General features: G+C 36.1%; 1 protein-coding gene across 1 annotated transcript in view; it reads right to left on the reverse strand.

The window, feature by feature from the left end:
* Positions 1–220: 220 nt before the first annotated feature.
* Positions 221–17,446, reverse strand: part of LOC126470164 (intermembrane lipid transfer protein VPS13A-like) — a 762,201-nt gene continuing 744,975 nt past the window's right edge. Inside the window, exons 65-66 of the mRNA XM_050097791.1 lie at positions 4,519–4,687; positions 221–2,467 (exon numbers count right to left, since the gene is read on the reverse strand). Of these exons, the coding sequence (XP_049953748.1) occupies positions 4,532–4,687 (156 nt within the window). The 3' untranslated portion in view covers positions 221–2,467; positions 4,519–4,531. The remainder of the gene's footprint in view (positions 2,468–4,518; positions 4,688–17,446) is intronic.

Raw genomic sequence — 17,446 nt, forward strand, 5'->3', positions numbered from 1 at the left:
TACAGTGGTATGTATATGCGAGGCTTTAATTTTCAAACAATTAATATTAGAATTGAATGACTAAACATTCATGAAGAGTGATTCCTACTCTTCCGGATGAGTGTGTTCTCTCTCTCTCTCTCCCTCTTTGTGCCTATAATCTATATTAATTGATAATTCTAGGGTGAGGTCATGGAGAAAAAGAGAAGTCAAACATAATAGTTACTTTCAATTTGTTCATATGCTTTTATTTCGGTACATTCTGAGCACTTAGAGCAAAAGTGCTTAAAAATATTGTGAATTGACCAGTTGTTATTAAATTTTTATGCAACTGCAGGTAGTTTACATTTGCAAAGTTACATGAGTAGTCCACACATTTAATGTCACAGGTAATTATTAATATATGAGATGAACTATTGCACGGACAGTCTGACGTGCAAGCCAATAAAACTTACAAGGAGCAGAGTGGAAGTAAAAACAAATAGCCACAGAGGCCAATCAGAGTTGCCCCTTGATTAATAAAATACTTTCACCTCATGATAATAACCTTCTTTCTAAAAACAGGAGACATTATTAGTTATGCTTTTTATGCTATACCCTGATCACAGACAATCACCTCTTTACACTGACAGACATTAACATTGTTAGTAGTTGAGGCCTCAGTTGACAAGTGAAAAAGGAACTGACCTTGCTGTAGATCTAGCTATTGTTCACTTTCTGCTGAAAGGATTTTTAAGATTCAGATTCTCAACCAAGTCAGTTATATGATAAGCATTTGGTACTCCCAGTAGTTTGGTAATGCACTATATCCACTCTAAGCTTTTACCATTACAGTGACACAACTCAAACTCTAAGGCTTAAATTTCATTTTGAATATAATTATCAGTTTACAAAAGTGAGAAGAATAGCATAATAAGAAATTTATATGTTTTATCTTGACCTTTAATTCTCATCTGATATATGTATCAGACACCAAATGGTTTTCACTATTTTTGGATTTCGAAAATGATTGTATTATTTTTCAGAAAATGTATCTTAAATATATATTTATCAGTAAATGAACTAAAAACACAGCAATAGGATAATTATCAGTACAGAAGGTGAAATAGAGTAATTTCCTCAGTCAAGCATAGTGTCAAATAACATAGAAACTGTAATCACAAGTCTTTTCCCTGAGTTTTATATGGAAACTCTTTCAAGTAATGCCAGCAACAGATAGTGGTTTCCTCCAAATACATTATACTGGTACTTCCTTTCTTCACAAGATCGAACACTCAGAATCAATATTTGTATGAAAATGTTTGTTATTAGTATTTTAATGTCTTGATTAAGATGAAAATACAAAAATAATGTTATTTCATTCTTCTTCATTTTAAAATTCCTATTAATGCCCACAAAAATTCCACTTTCACCTTTTTGAACTCTGTGTAGCAGAGTTTTAAAATGCTTGAGCACCAATATTAATGTTGTATGTTGTTACTGAACTTCACTTCTCTTGCTTCCTATTTCTATATGAAACAGAATTATTAGGCTGAGAACTTCATGAGTTTTATATTCAAATCAGTTTGCTGTGAAGTATTTGAACTTGGTTCATATATTTTAGTATATATCTATCTGTATACAAAAATACATTATTGAAGAGTATCACATCATGACATTAGTAGTTCTTAATGTTGTAATTACTGTAACATTATTTTCATGTAAATTTCAACAACACTTACAACATTTGCACAGCAAGAGCCACTAATTAAACACATATTTCTATTTCACCATAAGTGTACTGTGTAATATATTACTGAAAGTCAGTTAAATGATGGTATTTATTCTCTAAGGATCTGTATCAATCATAATATTTAAACTTCGGATTGCGTTAGTGAAGTTACAGAACTGACGTTACAGAATAGAAAAGTTGAGAGGAGAAATGAAATATGGTATATTTTAATCACAGAATCAACAAGAACTTCTCCTTCATTGATTTTATTCTGATGAAAATTCTATGTTTCTGTATGAAGGGAGTAATAAATTATGTTTTTGAATGCAAAATGAGTAGAAATTTTTCAATAGTTTGGCTATCAGTAGTGATATATCAGAATACACCTGCACAGTATAGCAACAGGAGAGTTATTTCACAAAACTTAAAGGTACATCCAAGCACATATCATGTTTTTCCTTTTAACTTATGAATGATATAGATTCCTTCCCATGTTAATGTCACAGCAGATTTAAACTCAAGTCTGAGTTTTTAATACACATTCTTCCAGACCTGTTACATTCCATATTAAATAAATTCTTGATACTGCATTGCTATGTACCTATAAGTGAATAAGTCAGGTAACATAAAGTAGATTATCAAAGTGTGTAACTTCTGGCAGGTATTATGCCATGAATACACTTCTAACAAACTCTACATCATTGATATTCCCTAATTATTATCTGGGAGGTTATATCTCAGCAACAGGTTATGCCACCAACACTTGCATATGGAAGCCTGAAACAAAAATTACCAAGATGGCAGGTATGAGGAAAGACATATTGTTCAAACAAATGTTGAAACGCAAAGTTATGATTACAAAAAATATAAAATGTACATCATAAGATGCTAAAGTGTCTCACAGTTCATAAATTATAAATCAGCTGACAATATGAATATCCTAGTGAGTTTTTCTTTTTAGTTCAAATTTTTCATCTCTTTCTGAATTACTTCCCCATAAATTTTAAAGCTATTGTTTGCTTATTTTAAAATATTTTTATTGGGACTGTGTAACACAGTTCAGTTTGGAAGGAGAGAGTTTCAAATTTCTACTAATGTTGACAAATTAGAGAACAGTGTAGTACTATTTTCTTACCATATGAAATAACTTCTTTGAAAAATATAAAAATGAAACAGTACCATACACTAGGTATAATAAAGGCCTAGTATTCCAGAGGAGAAAATCTCTAATCCCCATTTGATTATTCTGATTTAGGTCTATAATTGTTTCCCTAAATTACTGACATATATGCTTTATGGTTTAGTAGATGATGTGAGGCTACCCTCGGAGATGTGATATGGACATTATATTTGACACATAGCAAATATCATTCCAGAAAGGGGTTAGGAGCATTACAGTTTTGGAAAAAAAGTTTGTCAGTTGATGTTATTACTGTGTTAGGAAAGGAATATCCATCTAGTATTAGAATGTTTTGCAGTAAAATTTTTCCAGCCATATATGCAAAAAGTTTTGAAAATAGATGTACAAATGTACTTCAGACTACCTTCATCCATTATAAAGACTTAAAGACTCATGGTGTTAGCAAGTATGGTGCTAGGATGACACCTCTTATGATGGAGAAACAACTGATTTTTTAGCATGTGCAATTTCAATACACAGATATGATATACGGTTAGTTTAAGCAGAGATTGATGCACAAGAATGATCATTAAGCATTAGATTTTGAATGAAGTGTTCAACTGTAAGAAAAATATTCACTGGTATGTGGTAACACTTATATGTGGTGATGATGGAGAAATTATCAGTATTCACAAAGTGAGCAGCAAGTAGTTGCTTACTGCAATGAGCAGGTGACTAACCAAAATTTTCAACACATATTTTGTATCTTGATAATTCGGCTACTTTATCCATTTGGATGACTGAGCACATTAAATCACCCACTTTTTGGACATGGGGAGCCACGTGGGCCCTGGATCTAATCTGCCTCACATATTAACCACAGGAGTGGTGTGCTGACCAGCCTGGATGTTACTTTTAGGTGGTTTTCCACATCCATCTCAGTAAATACCATGATGGTTCTCATATCCAGCCTCAGTCATATGATCCACAAAACATTTGCTACATTTGGTCATGCAGAATTCACTATACATAGACAGGTACATGGGTTCCTCTTATGGGGAGCGAAGAGGGAGGGAGGATCAAGGTGAAGGGGAAGGAGCTGGCAGTGGAATTAAAATACCTTTGGGAGTGCTGACCCAGTGGTAATAAAAGCACACATACAACTTTGTTGACTCTTCATGAAACTGGAAAAGCCCCCATACCAGTCCTGACCTGACACTGGATGAATGTACCAGAAAGGAAGGAAGGAATTCCCTTACTTTGTATCTTGGAGTTCTTTTAGCTCTCACTGCATAGTATTGTTCAATTTGAACATGTACTTAATGAATTGAATTGAGTAACAACTTGTATTAAATTCCTGCACGGAAATGGATACAGGCCCTCATTGTGTACACTTTGGGTGTTCAGCAACAGTACCAAAATAATCTCATCTTCCATATTCAGTCTGCAATTTCCTTTCATTTTATTGTTAGTATACATCTAAAGGTGCGCTGTCTTTACTGTGAACTATGAAGATGTATTATACAACACTGAGCTTTAGTTGGGCTATCTTGTTCATTACTGTACCATATTGTCAAATTCTAAAATATGTGACTTTTTTGTTATTGTAGTTTTCAAACAAAATTACAGAATCTTAGTGAAGGGATGAGGAAATTTAAATTCATGTTGCCTCATTTCTTACATGAATGAAAGGAATACTATGTATTACCTTCAAAACACTGCTATTGGTCATCAAGACACACTTCTGCTGGGCATGGTTTGTCTTCCATGCTCAGAATCATAACAGCTTCAGTTTTCTTCTGAAGCCACTCCAGAACAGCAAGATCCTCACATACCACATGCCTCTCATCTCCAGAAAAGAAATTGCAACTTTCATCCTTCAACAAAAAATATGTTTTGTTAGTGTTATTAATACTGAAAGGAAAAAAAAAATATTGTTTACGGTTGTTGACATCTTGAAAAATCACACACATATGGCTGTAAACTATGAAATTTATTTTTATATCTCTTTTTTGTCTTCTTCAGAAGCTGAATTACATTGCTCAGCTGAACTGAATGTCACAGAAACAGAAAATGTCACATACATAAATAATCAGACTTTGTACATATAATTTAAAATTATAAACTTAACTTAAGAGAAGGGCAAATGACGTAAGACAAATGAGAGAAATGAAATTAACTTAAGAAAAGGAGAATTAACTTTAAGAGAAAAAAGGAGACTTAGTGTAATGTAAGAAGCCTGGGGTGGACCAAATACTGAATCAAAAAGTTGTAATAATCTCGAAGTGCTTGATGAAGTTTCTGGCTTCAAGCTGGTCATTGTATACTTCCAAGTACAATATTTCAACTGGACACTTTGCATTCAGTTTATCATAAACCCATGATATTTATTTGTATTTACAGTCAGTCTACAAGTTGTTATGACCCATCATAGACTATGGCTGCACTTGAACCACTTGTGGATAAAGCATATAGTGCTTCTGATTCAGTTATTTTACCTGAGGAGTTTGCTTACTTAAAAACAGTATCCTGAGAAAATAAACATTCCATTCGCTATCAGTCAAAGCTAAAAGCCAGCTGTTGGATATGAAGGACAGTTTGCCAACAAACTTAAAAAACTTTCATTCCATACCTTGTCAAAGATTTTACTAAGAGAGCCAGAGTTCTCCAGAAATTCAAAGTGATTTTGTGCCTACCATCTAAGGATTCATACATTCTAGAATTGTCAATATGCTTATATAGGTCAGGCAACATGCACTATGGAAGAGCTGTGTGCTGTGAACACCAATGCTGCACTTGCCTGTTGAAAGGTATCAGGAATGCTGTTGCTGAGCACTGTATTTCCACTGGACATGCAATGGAATATGAGAAAAAAGAATTATGTTTACTGTAACATAATTATGAGACCTCATTATTACAGCTTCCACACTGATGTGCATAGCAGAAAACCTTATTATCCACCACAGTAGCTGTGGAATCAATAACACATGGAATCCTATCATTTACAGTAACTGCTTTCAGTGCTGATGACAGAATAAGCTGAAAGCCATAGTGAGGTGAAGTTTTCACATTCATCAGTGACACTGTCTGTGTCCTCAGGTAGTGTGAATAGTATTATTCTTATTATCATCACTGTCTTTTGCTGCCTCACATAAAATGACTGGCAGGTACCCAGTTGAAGTATCACACTTGGAAGTAAAGGAGAACTGGCTGCAATCGTAAAACATTAGGTACTGAGTATACTGAGAAAACTTCAAGAAAAAATAGATAAGCCACATCCAATGAGTGGGAACAGCAGGCTGTCCAAACTAGTTTTAAACTATATGCCAGCAGGGAAAAGAAGTATCAGATTAACAACTCAGAGGTGAGTGCAGCAATAGGTATTTGTGTGTAATTCTTGAGAGAAGAAGAATGACAACTTTAAAGAAATAATTCTGTAGGACTGGGAGAGACTGCTAAAGCAGTGGCACAAACACTTCAAGAAATAAATATTTCAGTAACATGCAGTAGGTCAGAAGTTATTTTGGAACAACTATTCACAAGCCTTTAGAGCTGTACAGTGTGATTCAGCTAATCTGTTCACATCAGATATTTCCTGGACTGCTTAACATACTGTAATTCTGCTTTCAACCAAATAAATGATGAAAGAGTCCTCAATGAATGAATGAACGACATATAGTCTCTTTTCATATAATTATGGAGATATCAGTACCACCATTGCTTTTGCGAATGGAACTATAGTATTTTCTGCTGCTAGTATCATAGTTCTAAATGAGATGAATTCAACAGTGCTTAACAGTTCAAAATCCAATTAAATTGTTAGAGAAACTACAATGTTTAGAACTCCAGATTTTCTACTTTGAACATGAAATCAGTTGCTGTCTCATGTGGAAGATTGTGTTGCTCTACAGAACTGCTGTATATGGCTGATGGGGCAAATCACACTTGCCCACATGCTGTTAGATTGACACACCAACTGGAAGGCTAAGGGTGTGGTATCTACAGATGATACACCACTTAACTACAGTAACAGTTCTGCTCTCATTTCTGGTAGAGCTTTGTAAGAAGGGTGCATGTCAGAAATTGAATAACAGGGAACCGAGGTACAAAGATTGTTAAATCGTACCTTCACATCACCAATTTAATGTCAAGATACACACTTACAATATACAATTACATCATCAACAAGAAGGAAATCACACTTACTTAAAATTTCATTTATGTTGTCAAGTGTTTGGAATGACCACTGTCTACTGAAAGATACATTTGCAGCCACTATTGCAAGGACTTTTGGACATACTGAAGAGATTCTTTTGGTACCACTGCATATGCTAGAACAGTTTGATGTTTTAAATCCTTTTGGGTCATGAGAACTTGTGCATTGACTTCATCTTTGAGTTTACAACAGAGAAAATAGTTGAGTGTCATGAAATTGGGTGAATGTGCAGGCCCACTGATAATACCTTCACATCCTATCAAGTGACCAGGAAGAAGGTGGGTGAGAACTTCACTAGCCACAAGTGAGTAGTGAAATTTATACTCATCATGTTAGTACCACACATTTCTACATATCTCAAATGTTACTTCCTCCAGGAGAGTCATCAGCACTTCTCCAATAATCCCAAAATAAGTGTTCACACTCCACTGCCTATGATCTGCCTCAGCCAATGTGCATTCTCAGCTGCCTAATAAATCATGTTTCTTACATTTAGCTTTCTGTGATCAGTAAAGAGAATTCTCTGAAGAAAAATATCATTGTCCTGATGTTTCATCAGAACCAAGTGACAGACTTCCATGTGTCTTCTGGAGCCCCACTGGTTAATCATCGATGGAGTGACACATAATACAGACGCAAGGCCTTTGTATGCAAAATGTGAACAATGCTGGGATAACTTATTCCAGAGGTAAGTACAATTTCTCTGGAGCTAACATGTGGATTACGAGCAGCAGCTGCCAGAAAATCTATTTCATTCATTCTGTTCATTCCTTACCCTTTATGTAGCATTCTGGTACCCTACCAATAACAATTTTTTGTACATTTTCTGAAATGTCATTCTTGTTTGGCTTGTCAGGATAATTTTGTGTATGAAACTCAACTGTCCTCTTTGCATTCCTTCATCATTCTCCATTAAAAAAATTACATATTTACTTTTTCTTTTTATGAAAGACATTTATTGTTTCAAACTAACCTGAACTCATTACATGTGAATGTCACAGACAGAATGAAAGCTACATTTCCTTTGTGATTCATTGAACCAGATATCACAGAGGTGCAAAACTCTGTTTCCTCCCTATCCAGTATGAAATATTTCATTATTTGAGCATGAAATCATGAGCTTCATCATAATACAGTAATACGCTTCAGTTCAAAATATATGTAGACAAATCCTACAAAAAATTTATAATTTTTCAAAAACTAGTAGTTGGCTTTTTCAATAGTGAAATACTATAGAATTCATTATTTTTAGAACTGTAATTAATATAGGTACAAAAAGAGACTACATGTCATTTAGTGGGGACTTTCCCACAATTCACAGGGACAAAAACAGAATTTTGGTATCTTAAACAGTGCCAGAAATATTTGAGGTAAACAGATTAGCTGAATCACCCCATATATTGTCATCATGACATAGCACAAGAAGAGCAAAGACTGGAAACTACCTGATATATAATTAATGAAAATATTTCAGTTTCATACATGAATGAAAGGCATCTTTGGATTTTCCCTTTTTGACACTTATCAATTTAGTTCCCTCTTAAGAGGCAAGGAAGATATCAACTAAAACAGGTACCGTCCTTTTTTATTGTTTAACTTACTATCAGTAGTAGTGTCATCCTCTATAATATAATGTAAATTATTTTAGCAAGATAGAATGACAATATGGTATTATATACAAACAGTAAAGTCTTGTAAAGATGTGCAATAATATTTGTACAAGCCTAGTAATAATGAGTTAGCTAGACTTCTACATTGAGCTCGGGAATCACATAAGACAAGACGATACAAGGCAACTCACCACGGTTAAAAAAAATTGTCAAAAACCTTTCACTGCTTTTAGAGGAAGCAGTCATCTATTACCATTTTTGACCTCATTTACTGAGTGAATTAACCTGAGAAATATTTACAGAATGAAATTTTCAGTGTGCAGTGGAGTGTGTGCTGATATAAAATTTCCTGGCAGATTAAAACAGTGTGCTGGACTATGTCTCGAACTCAGGGCCTTTTCTGATAAATATTGTTCCAAAGTAGTGCAAACTTCCATATTGTATTTGCACATCTAGAACTATACCTTTTTATTCAGTGACATTTGGAATTTATTGTTAAGAGCAGGAACAATGAAGTATTATTAATGTAACATTGTATGTACTTTATTGATACTATTAACAATGTTATTCATGCTGGGAATGGACAGCTGGTTTCCGCTACTTGGGGTCAACACGTATACTTGCCTTTTATGTAAGAGCAGTCTGCAGTTTATAAATTGTGGTGCTGACCATCATTTAGTGCAAAGTAGAAATATAAGTGCCCAAAGATAATCTAGACAAAAATCATAAAAATGAAGATATGTTGTAACCCTGAACAGAGTTTTGAAATATTACAAGAACTTTGAAGAACAATGGCATACAACTTGATTAAATGTATGCATATAGTTAAATAAGAAAGTAAAAGTGCCAGTATTCATAAATGGAAGCTCTATGTTATTGTATCATAAACAGTACCATGAAAGAAACGATAAACGGTATAAGTAAACCAAACGATAATGTGCCCTATTATTATTCCAGATAGGTTCATTAAACAAAGTTCAGACAAATAAAGGTTGTAGTGGAAAAATGAATCATCATAGAAATATTTGTATCTGAGAAAATTTTACGGTGCACAACAATTTTAAACTAAAATGTTCTCCTGCCTCTGAGACAGATAATTATTTATTAGTATGTATGAACTTCATCACTGATGTCTACAGTCATCTTTGAAACTGGCAGTCAGCTCTTACTTTGCAGTGACCTTGACAAACAGAGTCAACACAGGTTGAATGCAAACATTAAAATAATAATTCATCTGTGAAGGTCAAGATTTCTGCAGAATTGTCTTTTTATGTCATGTTCTTTCGTACTGGTGTGTGGTTCATGTTTTTTTGTGAGGTCAAAGTATTTTACTCAGTGAGAAGTTATTTGATACAAATAAAGTGTTAATTGCTTATAAACTGTGCATGTATTTGAAATGGAATCAACTGTTTCCACAGTGGTGACTCCATTTTGAATGGTTTTCAAACTTATTTTCTGTATGTGCACACAGAACAGTGGATTCCATCACTAACACAGCAGTGACAGAGGAGCTCCAGAGTTTGATTTCAGCGAGCAACATTGTGCCACCACCAGCTACACTGCATTACAATAACACAGGCAGTGGCAACAGGAAAAATATCATTTGGCTCACAAAAGCTGAGTTGTGGCTTACCCATGTGGAAGCCATCTTAAAATGCACTGGTGTTGGATGCAGAACAATTTACACTGGTTACAGCACAGCTGGATTTGATTATTATCAAGCAATTGGACCACGTTTTCCATCACCAATAATATTCTGGTCTTAAAGTGGCAGTGCTCTAACATTTTGTATTACCACCTGATTCGTGGTTACGTATAATTATTGGAAGTGATGCTTGCTACAGTGGTTCTGCATTCACTGCACACGCTGGCAGGAAATTAGCTCCTGTCTGAGCAACCTTAGGAGATCTTTTGGCTACGAAGATTGCCACAAAATATTAGAGCTGTTATGTCCACCTTCATGCAGTTCCCTGTTTATGACATGCAAGGACGGTGCTATCACTATTGTGTATATAGACAGTAACATGTGTGGCAGGAGGCTCTGAACCATGCACTAACACACTTGCAGCAATGGGAAGCCTACACTTCCATATTGCTTCGCCGAATGCAAGCACCACAGACAGAACCATCTATGATTCAACTGCTGAATGAGTTAGCAAGGCTGAATGCCAGGCTACAATGACAGGAGAATTATGAAGGCTGTAATAGTAGAAAACAAGATTTAAAATGGTGTTGGGACCACAGATGCTTCGATGAGGCAGCAAGACAGGGCATGAACCATACCTCTACCTGGACACATGCCAGGAATGCCAGTAAGGGAATGCACTCATCCAGGACACTCAAAGCACCTCAAGTGCACCAGAAATGCAACATTGTCAGCAGCTGCAGGCCCAACTATATTATTTACAAAGGACTGGAAATACAATGATATATTCTTAATCAATATTGGACCCAAGGTAAGTCTATAGCCAAAGAGGCTGGATAAGTGCTGCTCATATACAATAGTTCTACTTCTCACTACTTCTAACAATTTGGCAACTGAGACATTTGGGAAGAAGGAGCTGACTTCAGTGCTGGATGACATCTTCCTCTCTACTTGAACATTTATTATTGCAGATATGAGAATCCTGATTTTGGAGACCAATTTTCTCTGTTATTTTTCTGTGAGGCTGGAACTGCTAAACCATTGCCCTCTCTCCTCTCCTCTCTAACACATTGGGCCAGATTTTGGGTGATGCCACTGATATGTATTGAGTGAAGATTTCTGGGCTGTCCACTTCTTCCATACTGAAAGCAGAATACTTAATGTCAAAACTGTCTGAATGCAGAATGCACATGTGTGGATTACATGAGAAGACCTCACATTCTACGTCGCATGAACTCATGGAAGCTTCAGAGTTCAGGAAGACATTCAAGGTACTTAAAGCAAAGATATGTGAAGTCGATGTATTATGTGCTAAAGAATAGTTCACTATAAAGGTGTTACAAGACAGCAATGTTGAACTAAAGAGTACTGTGCCCACTACACAAAATGACTTGAACAAAACACTTGAGTTATTGTAATGCTTATGAGACTTCTACCATGTGGTTTCTCCTACTACTACCATCATGGCCGAGGCAAAGGTGGATGATGACCTCGACCAGCAGCTGCTGTGAGAATTCCCAGTGTTAATAGATCCTGTACTGGTGAAGAGCAAAGTAAGTCATTCCGCTAAGCACCATATCCAGATAATAATAGGGCAACTTGTTGCTGCCACACCTCAGCAGTTACCTACTGATAAGTTACATGCTGCACAATTGAAGTTCAAGAAGATAGTCTCACAGTGTGTGGGCATCACCTCTGCAAATGGTAAAGAAGAAGGATGGTTCATGGAGAATGTGCAGCAATTAAATGGGCTTAAACACTCACACCATTCTGGACAGATACTCAGTTCTCAACATTGCCAGCTTTAACAACAGTGTGGTGGATGTTTGATTTTACAGTGTAATAGATTGTGCAAAAGCTTTCTCACAGATCCCCATTTCTAGAAATGATAAGTATAAAACTGTGATGGATTCTCCCTTTGGGCTCTTCTAACATAATACATTGTCTTTCTGACTATGAAATGCTGCCCAGACTTCGGATTGTTTCATGCATGAAGTGCTACAGGGGTTTTCATTCATTTTATGTTACATGGATGATATGTTGCTACTTTCTAAAACCAAAGATGAACACTTCAGGCACTTACATCCACTGTTCAAAAGGCTGGAGTGCCATGGGGTCATGGTCAATTGGGAAAAATGTGTATTTGCCAAGGAGGAGGTACAGTTTCTAGGCCTCTGAATATTTCTCATAATGTTACATTATTATAGGCAACACTTGCCACATTTAGCTGAGGTTCAAAAGCCAACAAATAAACTGCTGACAAGCAAAAACACATCTGGAAGCAAAAACGTTCCTTGGACTCATGGTGCTCAAAATTCATTTCAAGACCAAAATTCATTTCAGACACTCTGTTTCTGGCACCACCATTGCTTTGATAGTTGATACAATCCAAATCACTGTGGGCACTCCATTGCAACAGTACATCTCCACAAGCTGGCAGCCTCTGGGTTTATTTTCGAATAGCCTGTCTATTCAGCAACAGCAGTGGAGTACATTTGATGGGGAGAATCTTGCAATATACACGGCTGTAAAGCATTTCTGGCCATAGCTAGAGGGCTGAATCTTGCTACACATTGCTGAAAAGCAACTTTACTAAATATTTTTGAAGAAATAGAAACTTTCACAGTGATGTAAAAAACATCCTGACATTATTTTAAATGAACAGGCTGCTCTAAAAAACACAAAAAATCTTTGAAAATTTCACTAGTATACTTTCATGAAAACATGTTTCTTTTTTCTGCTAACAAAGATAAGCAAAATACTAGTGGCGTCATATACATTCTGTGATGTATACCAAAAGTAATCTTTGCGTGTACAGCAATTGCTAATGACAACTGCAATTCTTTCATAAAAAATTCCTTACGCTGATTAAATTTTGTATATAAATCATGTAATCATATTGTTGCATGAATATTACAAAATATTGTTATTGGGATATACTAGAGAATATTACATATAAGGCAAGTTGAATTACAATGAACTGAAAAATCACAGCTATGTAAAACTCTACAATATACACTGTATGTAACTTATTGTAAGAAATATGTAACTTTTATGTAATACAGATGCCAGTGATGATGAGCAATGCCCAAAACAAATCCAGTGAAATAAAATACTACCACAAAGCAGCTTTTGGCCAACAATTAATTAATGACATGGTATATTTACAGTTCCTACAAGCTGCAGAGCACCAAATGAACAAGATATCAACCTTTGTTTATACACAGTAACACCTCATAATTTACTCACGTCTACTTTCGGATTAAATTCTTTCCTTACAAACCTGTTAACCATAGAAGTGCATTTGCAAAATTAAACTACTGCAAAGACAGGGTCCCAACAACTTTCTCAATTGTTGCTGCTTCACATAATACCCCTTCATTACCTCATGTTACCTTTACTGGTCAAGTCCTCCACCACCAAGATTTCAAAAAATATCTACAAGTAACTCTTGATATAACCTCGTCCTACAACAAACACAGAGGAAAAACTGCAGCAAAGCAGAAATCTCACCAGAACATCATACTGAAGCTGAGTGGTACCTCATGTGGTGGACGAGCTACAACACTATGATGTTCTTACTTAGAACTGTTTCACTCTGCTGTCAAATACTGTGCTACAGTGTGGCTTAATAGCTCACATGTGAGAAAAAATTGATGTTCACCTAAATACTGCAATGATAGCATTAACAGGCTGAACCACATCTACTGCTCTTCACTGGTTACTGCCTTTAATCCACATTGTGCCATCAGTTCTTTGATGACAGAAAGCCCTTCTCAAGGAACATGAAGAATTAATTAAAATTCCTCAGCTCACAATCCTCTCTGATGTGTCTGCACTTTGGATGAGCTGATTAAAATCCAAGCAATCATCTATCATACTGGCACCATTGCTGCAAGCAGTGTATTTTAACATGAGCAGTAACTGGTCAGAAATGTGTAATAATGTTGCCCATCATGAATATCACACTCTCATAAGACCTAGTACATGATCAGCTGGCACAGAATTACCATGACATGCTTGGAAAACAATTAATAGGATTTGTACAGGCTATGGCATCTGAACAGAAAGCTTCTGCCAGTGGTGGACAGCTTCATCTTCTCAATGTGACTGTGGCAATGCACATCAGATCTTCGAATACATAGTAAAAATCAGAGACAGCTCTTGAATGGATTGAAAATGTAGATATTACTTTCTGGATTTATATGATCCAGTCTCATAAATGTGGCCACCAACTCTGTTCTATGTCAATGTGCAATAATCTCTCTAAGACGGCAGGTAACAGCACACCCAGTGGAGGATATATAAAGTGTATTGAGGGATGTGGAAAACAATGCAGTTGTTGCTGTAATGAGGAAGTGGAGCAATTTATCTGGTATCAAAAAGGGCATGATCATTGGCTTTCGAGCCAGGAGTGGAGGCATTTCTGAAAAGTTTGTAATTTGTTCGTGTGTCACTGTGGTTGAAGTATCCCGTGCATGGCAAAATGACACTATACAAAACCGGTGGTGAGGCAACTGTGGTGCACCACAGACCACTGATAACAAGGGTGAACAATGGTTGTGGAGATGTGTATGAGCAAACAGACGTGCTACTACTTAGCAACTGACCACCCACATGGAACAAAGAGCTATCAACATTGTCTCCCCAATGGCCGTTCAGCAAACATTGCTGCGTACGAACCATGGCAGTAGGCACTCGGTTCATACACCCATGTAGACTGCTTGTCATTGGTGATGAAGACTGGAATTTGCATTCCAGGATGCAACAGGATGTCTACTAAATGGCGACATATGACCTTTACAGATGAATCACGTTTTATGCTCCACCAGTCAGATGACCAACAACCTGCAACAATTGTTGGAAGGTCCATGCAGGAGAAGGGAGTCTTACTGACTGGGGAATATTTTTGTGGCATTCCCTGGGTGATCTCATCATTCTGGAAGGCTCAACAGATCAACACAAGTATGCATCAATCCTAGGAGCCACGTTCACCACTACATGTAGTGTGATTTTCCTTGGTTCACTGGTATTACCAGTAGCACAATGCATGTCACACAGCTCAACACATGTGCATGGTTCAAAGAGCACTGGTATGTGTTTACCATACTCCCCTGCCCATCAAACTCCCCGTGTTTAAACCTAATCGAGAGTCTGTGGGACCACTTCGATCGGCTGTTCGCACCACTGATCCTCAACCAAGGAAATAGTACAGCTGGCCATGGCACTGGAGCTGGTATGGCTCCACATCCCTCTCAGTACCTTCCAGAACCTCATTGTCTCTCTGACTGCATGTCTTGCAGTGGTATGTGCTGCTCAAGCTTTTGACAGGTGGTCACATTAATGTGACTGGACAGTGTAGACGTTTACTTCTATTTATTTTATAAAATAATGCACTTCATGTTTGTTGGTTGCAGATCAGTTTGTATTGTCATACGACAAATAAATAAATACCTCATTATTACTCAATTCACTTATTATTTCCTTATTTCATCACTCCCTTTGATATCATCACATTCCGTCTATTCATTACTCCATTATTTCATGTTGTCACTTCATTACCACATAACTCAATTCATTATCTCACACTTCTTCACTACCTTACAACACATTATCCACAAAAATTTTATCAACATTACTAAATGAAAACATAGATGAGGTATTCATCACAAAATTTAGCTGACATCCTCTGATATTCTTTTAGTGTCCATAACACGCAAAAATTTAGTCATCATATTTTGGATTACCTATGAACTGAATATAATAGAAGAAGATTACTTTTTTGTTACAATCCATGAATAGAATTGTAGGTGAAGAGAGTGGTTCAATAAAGGAGGAATGAGATCACCCAACTATGGGGGCACTACTTGCCACATAATGTGTTCCCTAAAGTTCACTGAACCCCCTATCCATTAATTACTTCACAATTACATTGAGCCCCTGCTCTTCCATCTAGTTTTGTAGTATCATGTGAAATCTTACTCTCTTTTATTGAAGTCAGTTGCAAACACAGTATCCCACACACCAAAAATCTCTTGACATGCTCCATCATACAACTACTATTCCCTTGAACATAACATATATACTGAAAATTGCTGTCTGTACATTTGTACTGAAAATTACTTATTGCAGATAGTTCACTTCGAGAAGTTTTTATGTAGTTACCACTGGCAATTTAACAACAGGTTTCTTTACCTTAGTAACTTTCACCTTATTTACCTTTCTATCTGCATATTTTTCATCACAACATTGCTCACATTAGCATTCACTAATTTCGTTCATACTTTTAATTGCACATCTTTACAGTCTCCTTTAACAAACTCATCAACTTTGACAAAAATTTTATTCCCTACTAGCTGAGATATGCCTACAGCTCCAGTATCATTGACTGTATCAATATTTACAGCCATATCTTCTTATACTACCCTCAGATTCTCTCTGTCAGCATTATTTACTTGCTTCACATCAGAAATTAAGACACTAATATCATCAGTGCAAATCTGATCTACTCATGTGACCTCAGTGTGACAAGAACTAACAACATAAACTTCCATCTCCTTTTTACATTTATTTTCAACTACATGGTCACTTAATAATTCACCAGGACTAAAAGCATTTAGTTTGAATTCAAATTATTTGTCATTTAATATAACTTACTTTCTAAGCACACTTTCACTGAATTTATCTTTTTGTCTAAATTATTTTATATCTTTACACAAATCTAAGCCCTTAAACTATCAATGCTACTCTTCTGTTTGTACATCCTTCCATTTAAACTGTCCATGAACTGTCCTGACATTGGCCCAATGTCACTGGCCAAAATTTTTCTTGCAAACCTTGCTTTTAATCACAAAATCCATGTTTAACATTATCCTGTTCTACTGATTTGGATTTATTCTCTTCCTTCTACATATCACAGTAATCAGTGGGCAAAGCCCTTGACATTTTGCTTATTATCTAACTGATATTCACTTCATCATCAAGTTCACTTTTAATTACTACATTCTGTCCATCTCCAAATTCTAGTTCTTGATCCCTGTCCTCAGACATCCTGTCTTCAAACAGTTCACTTTTAATTTTTTTCCACTTATCCCCAAACATTAAACACACTGTTTCTTCCCCCATTGTCATCCATCTTAATAAAATGCTGGGCAACACTTAGCAG

Source organism: Schistocerca serialis, chromosome 3, assembly GCF_023864345.2.
Source record: "Schistocerca serialis cubense isolate TAMUIC-IGC-003099 chromosome 3, iqSchSeri2.2, whole genome shotgun sequence".
Lineage (NCBI taxonomy): Eukaryota > Metazoa > Arthropoda > Insecta > Orthoptera > Acrididae > Schistocerca > Schistocerca serialis.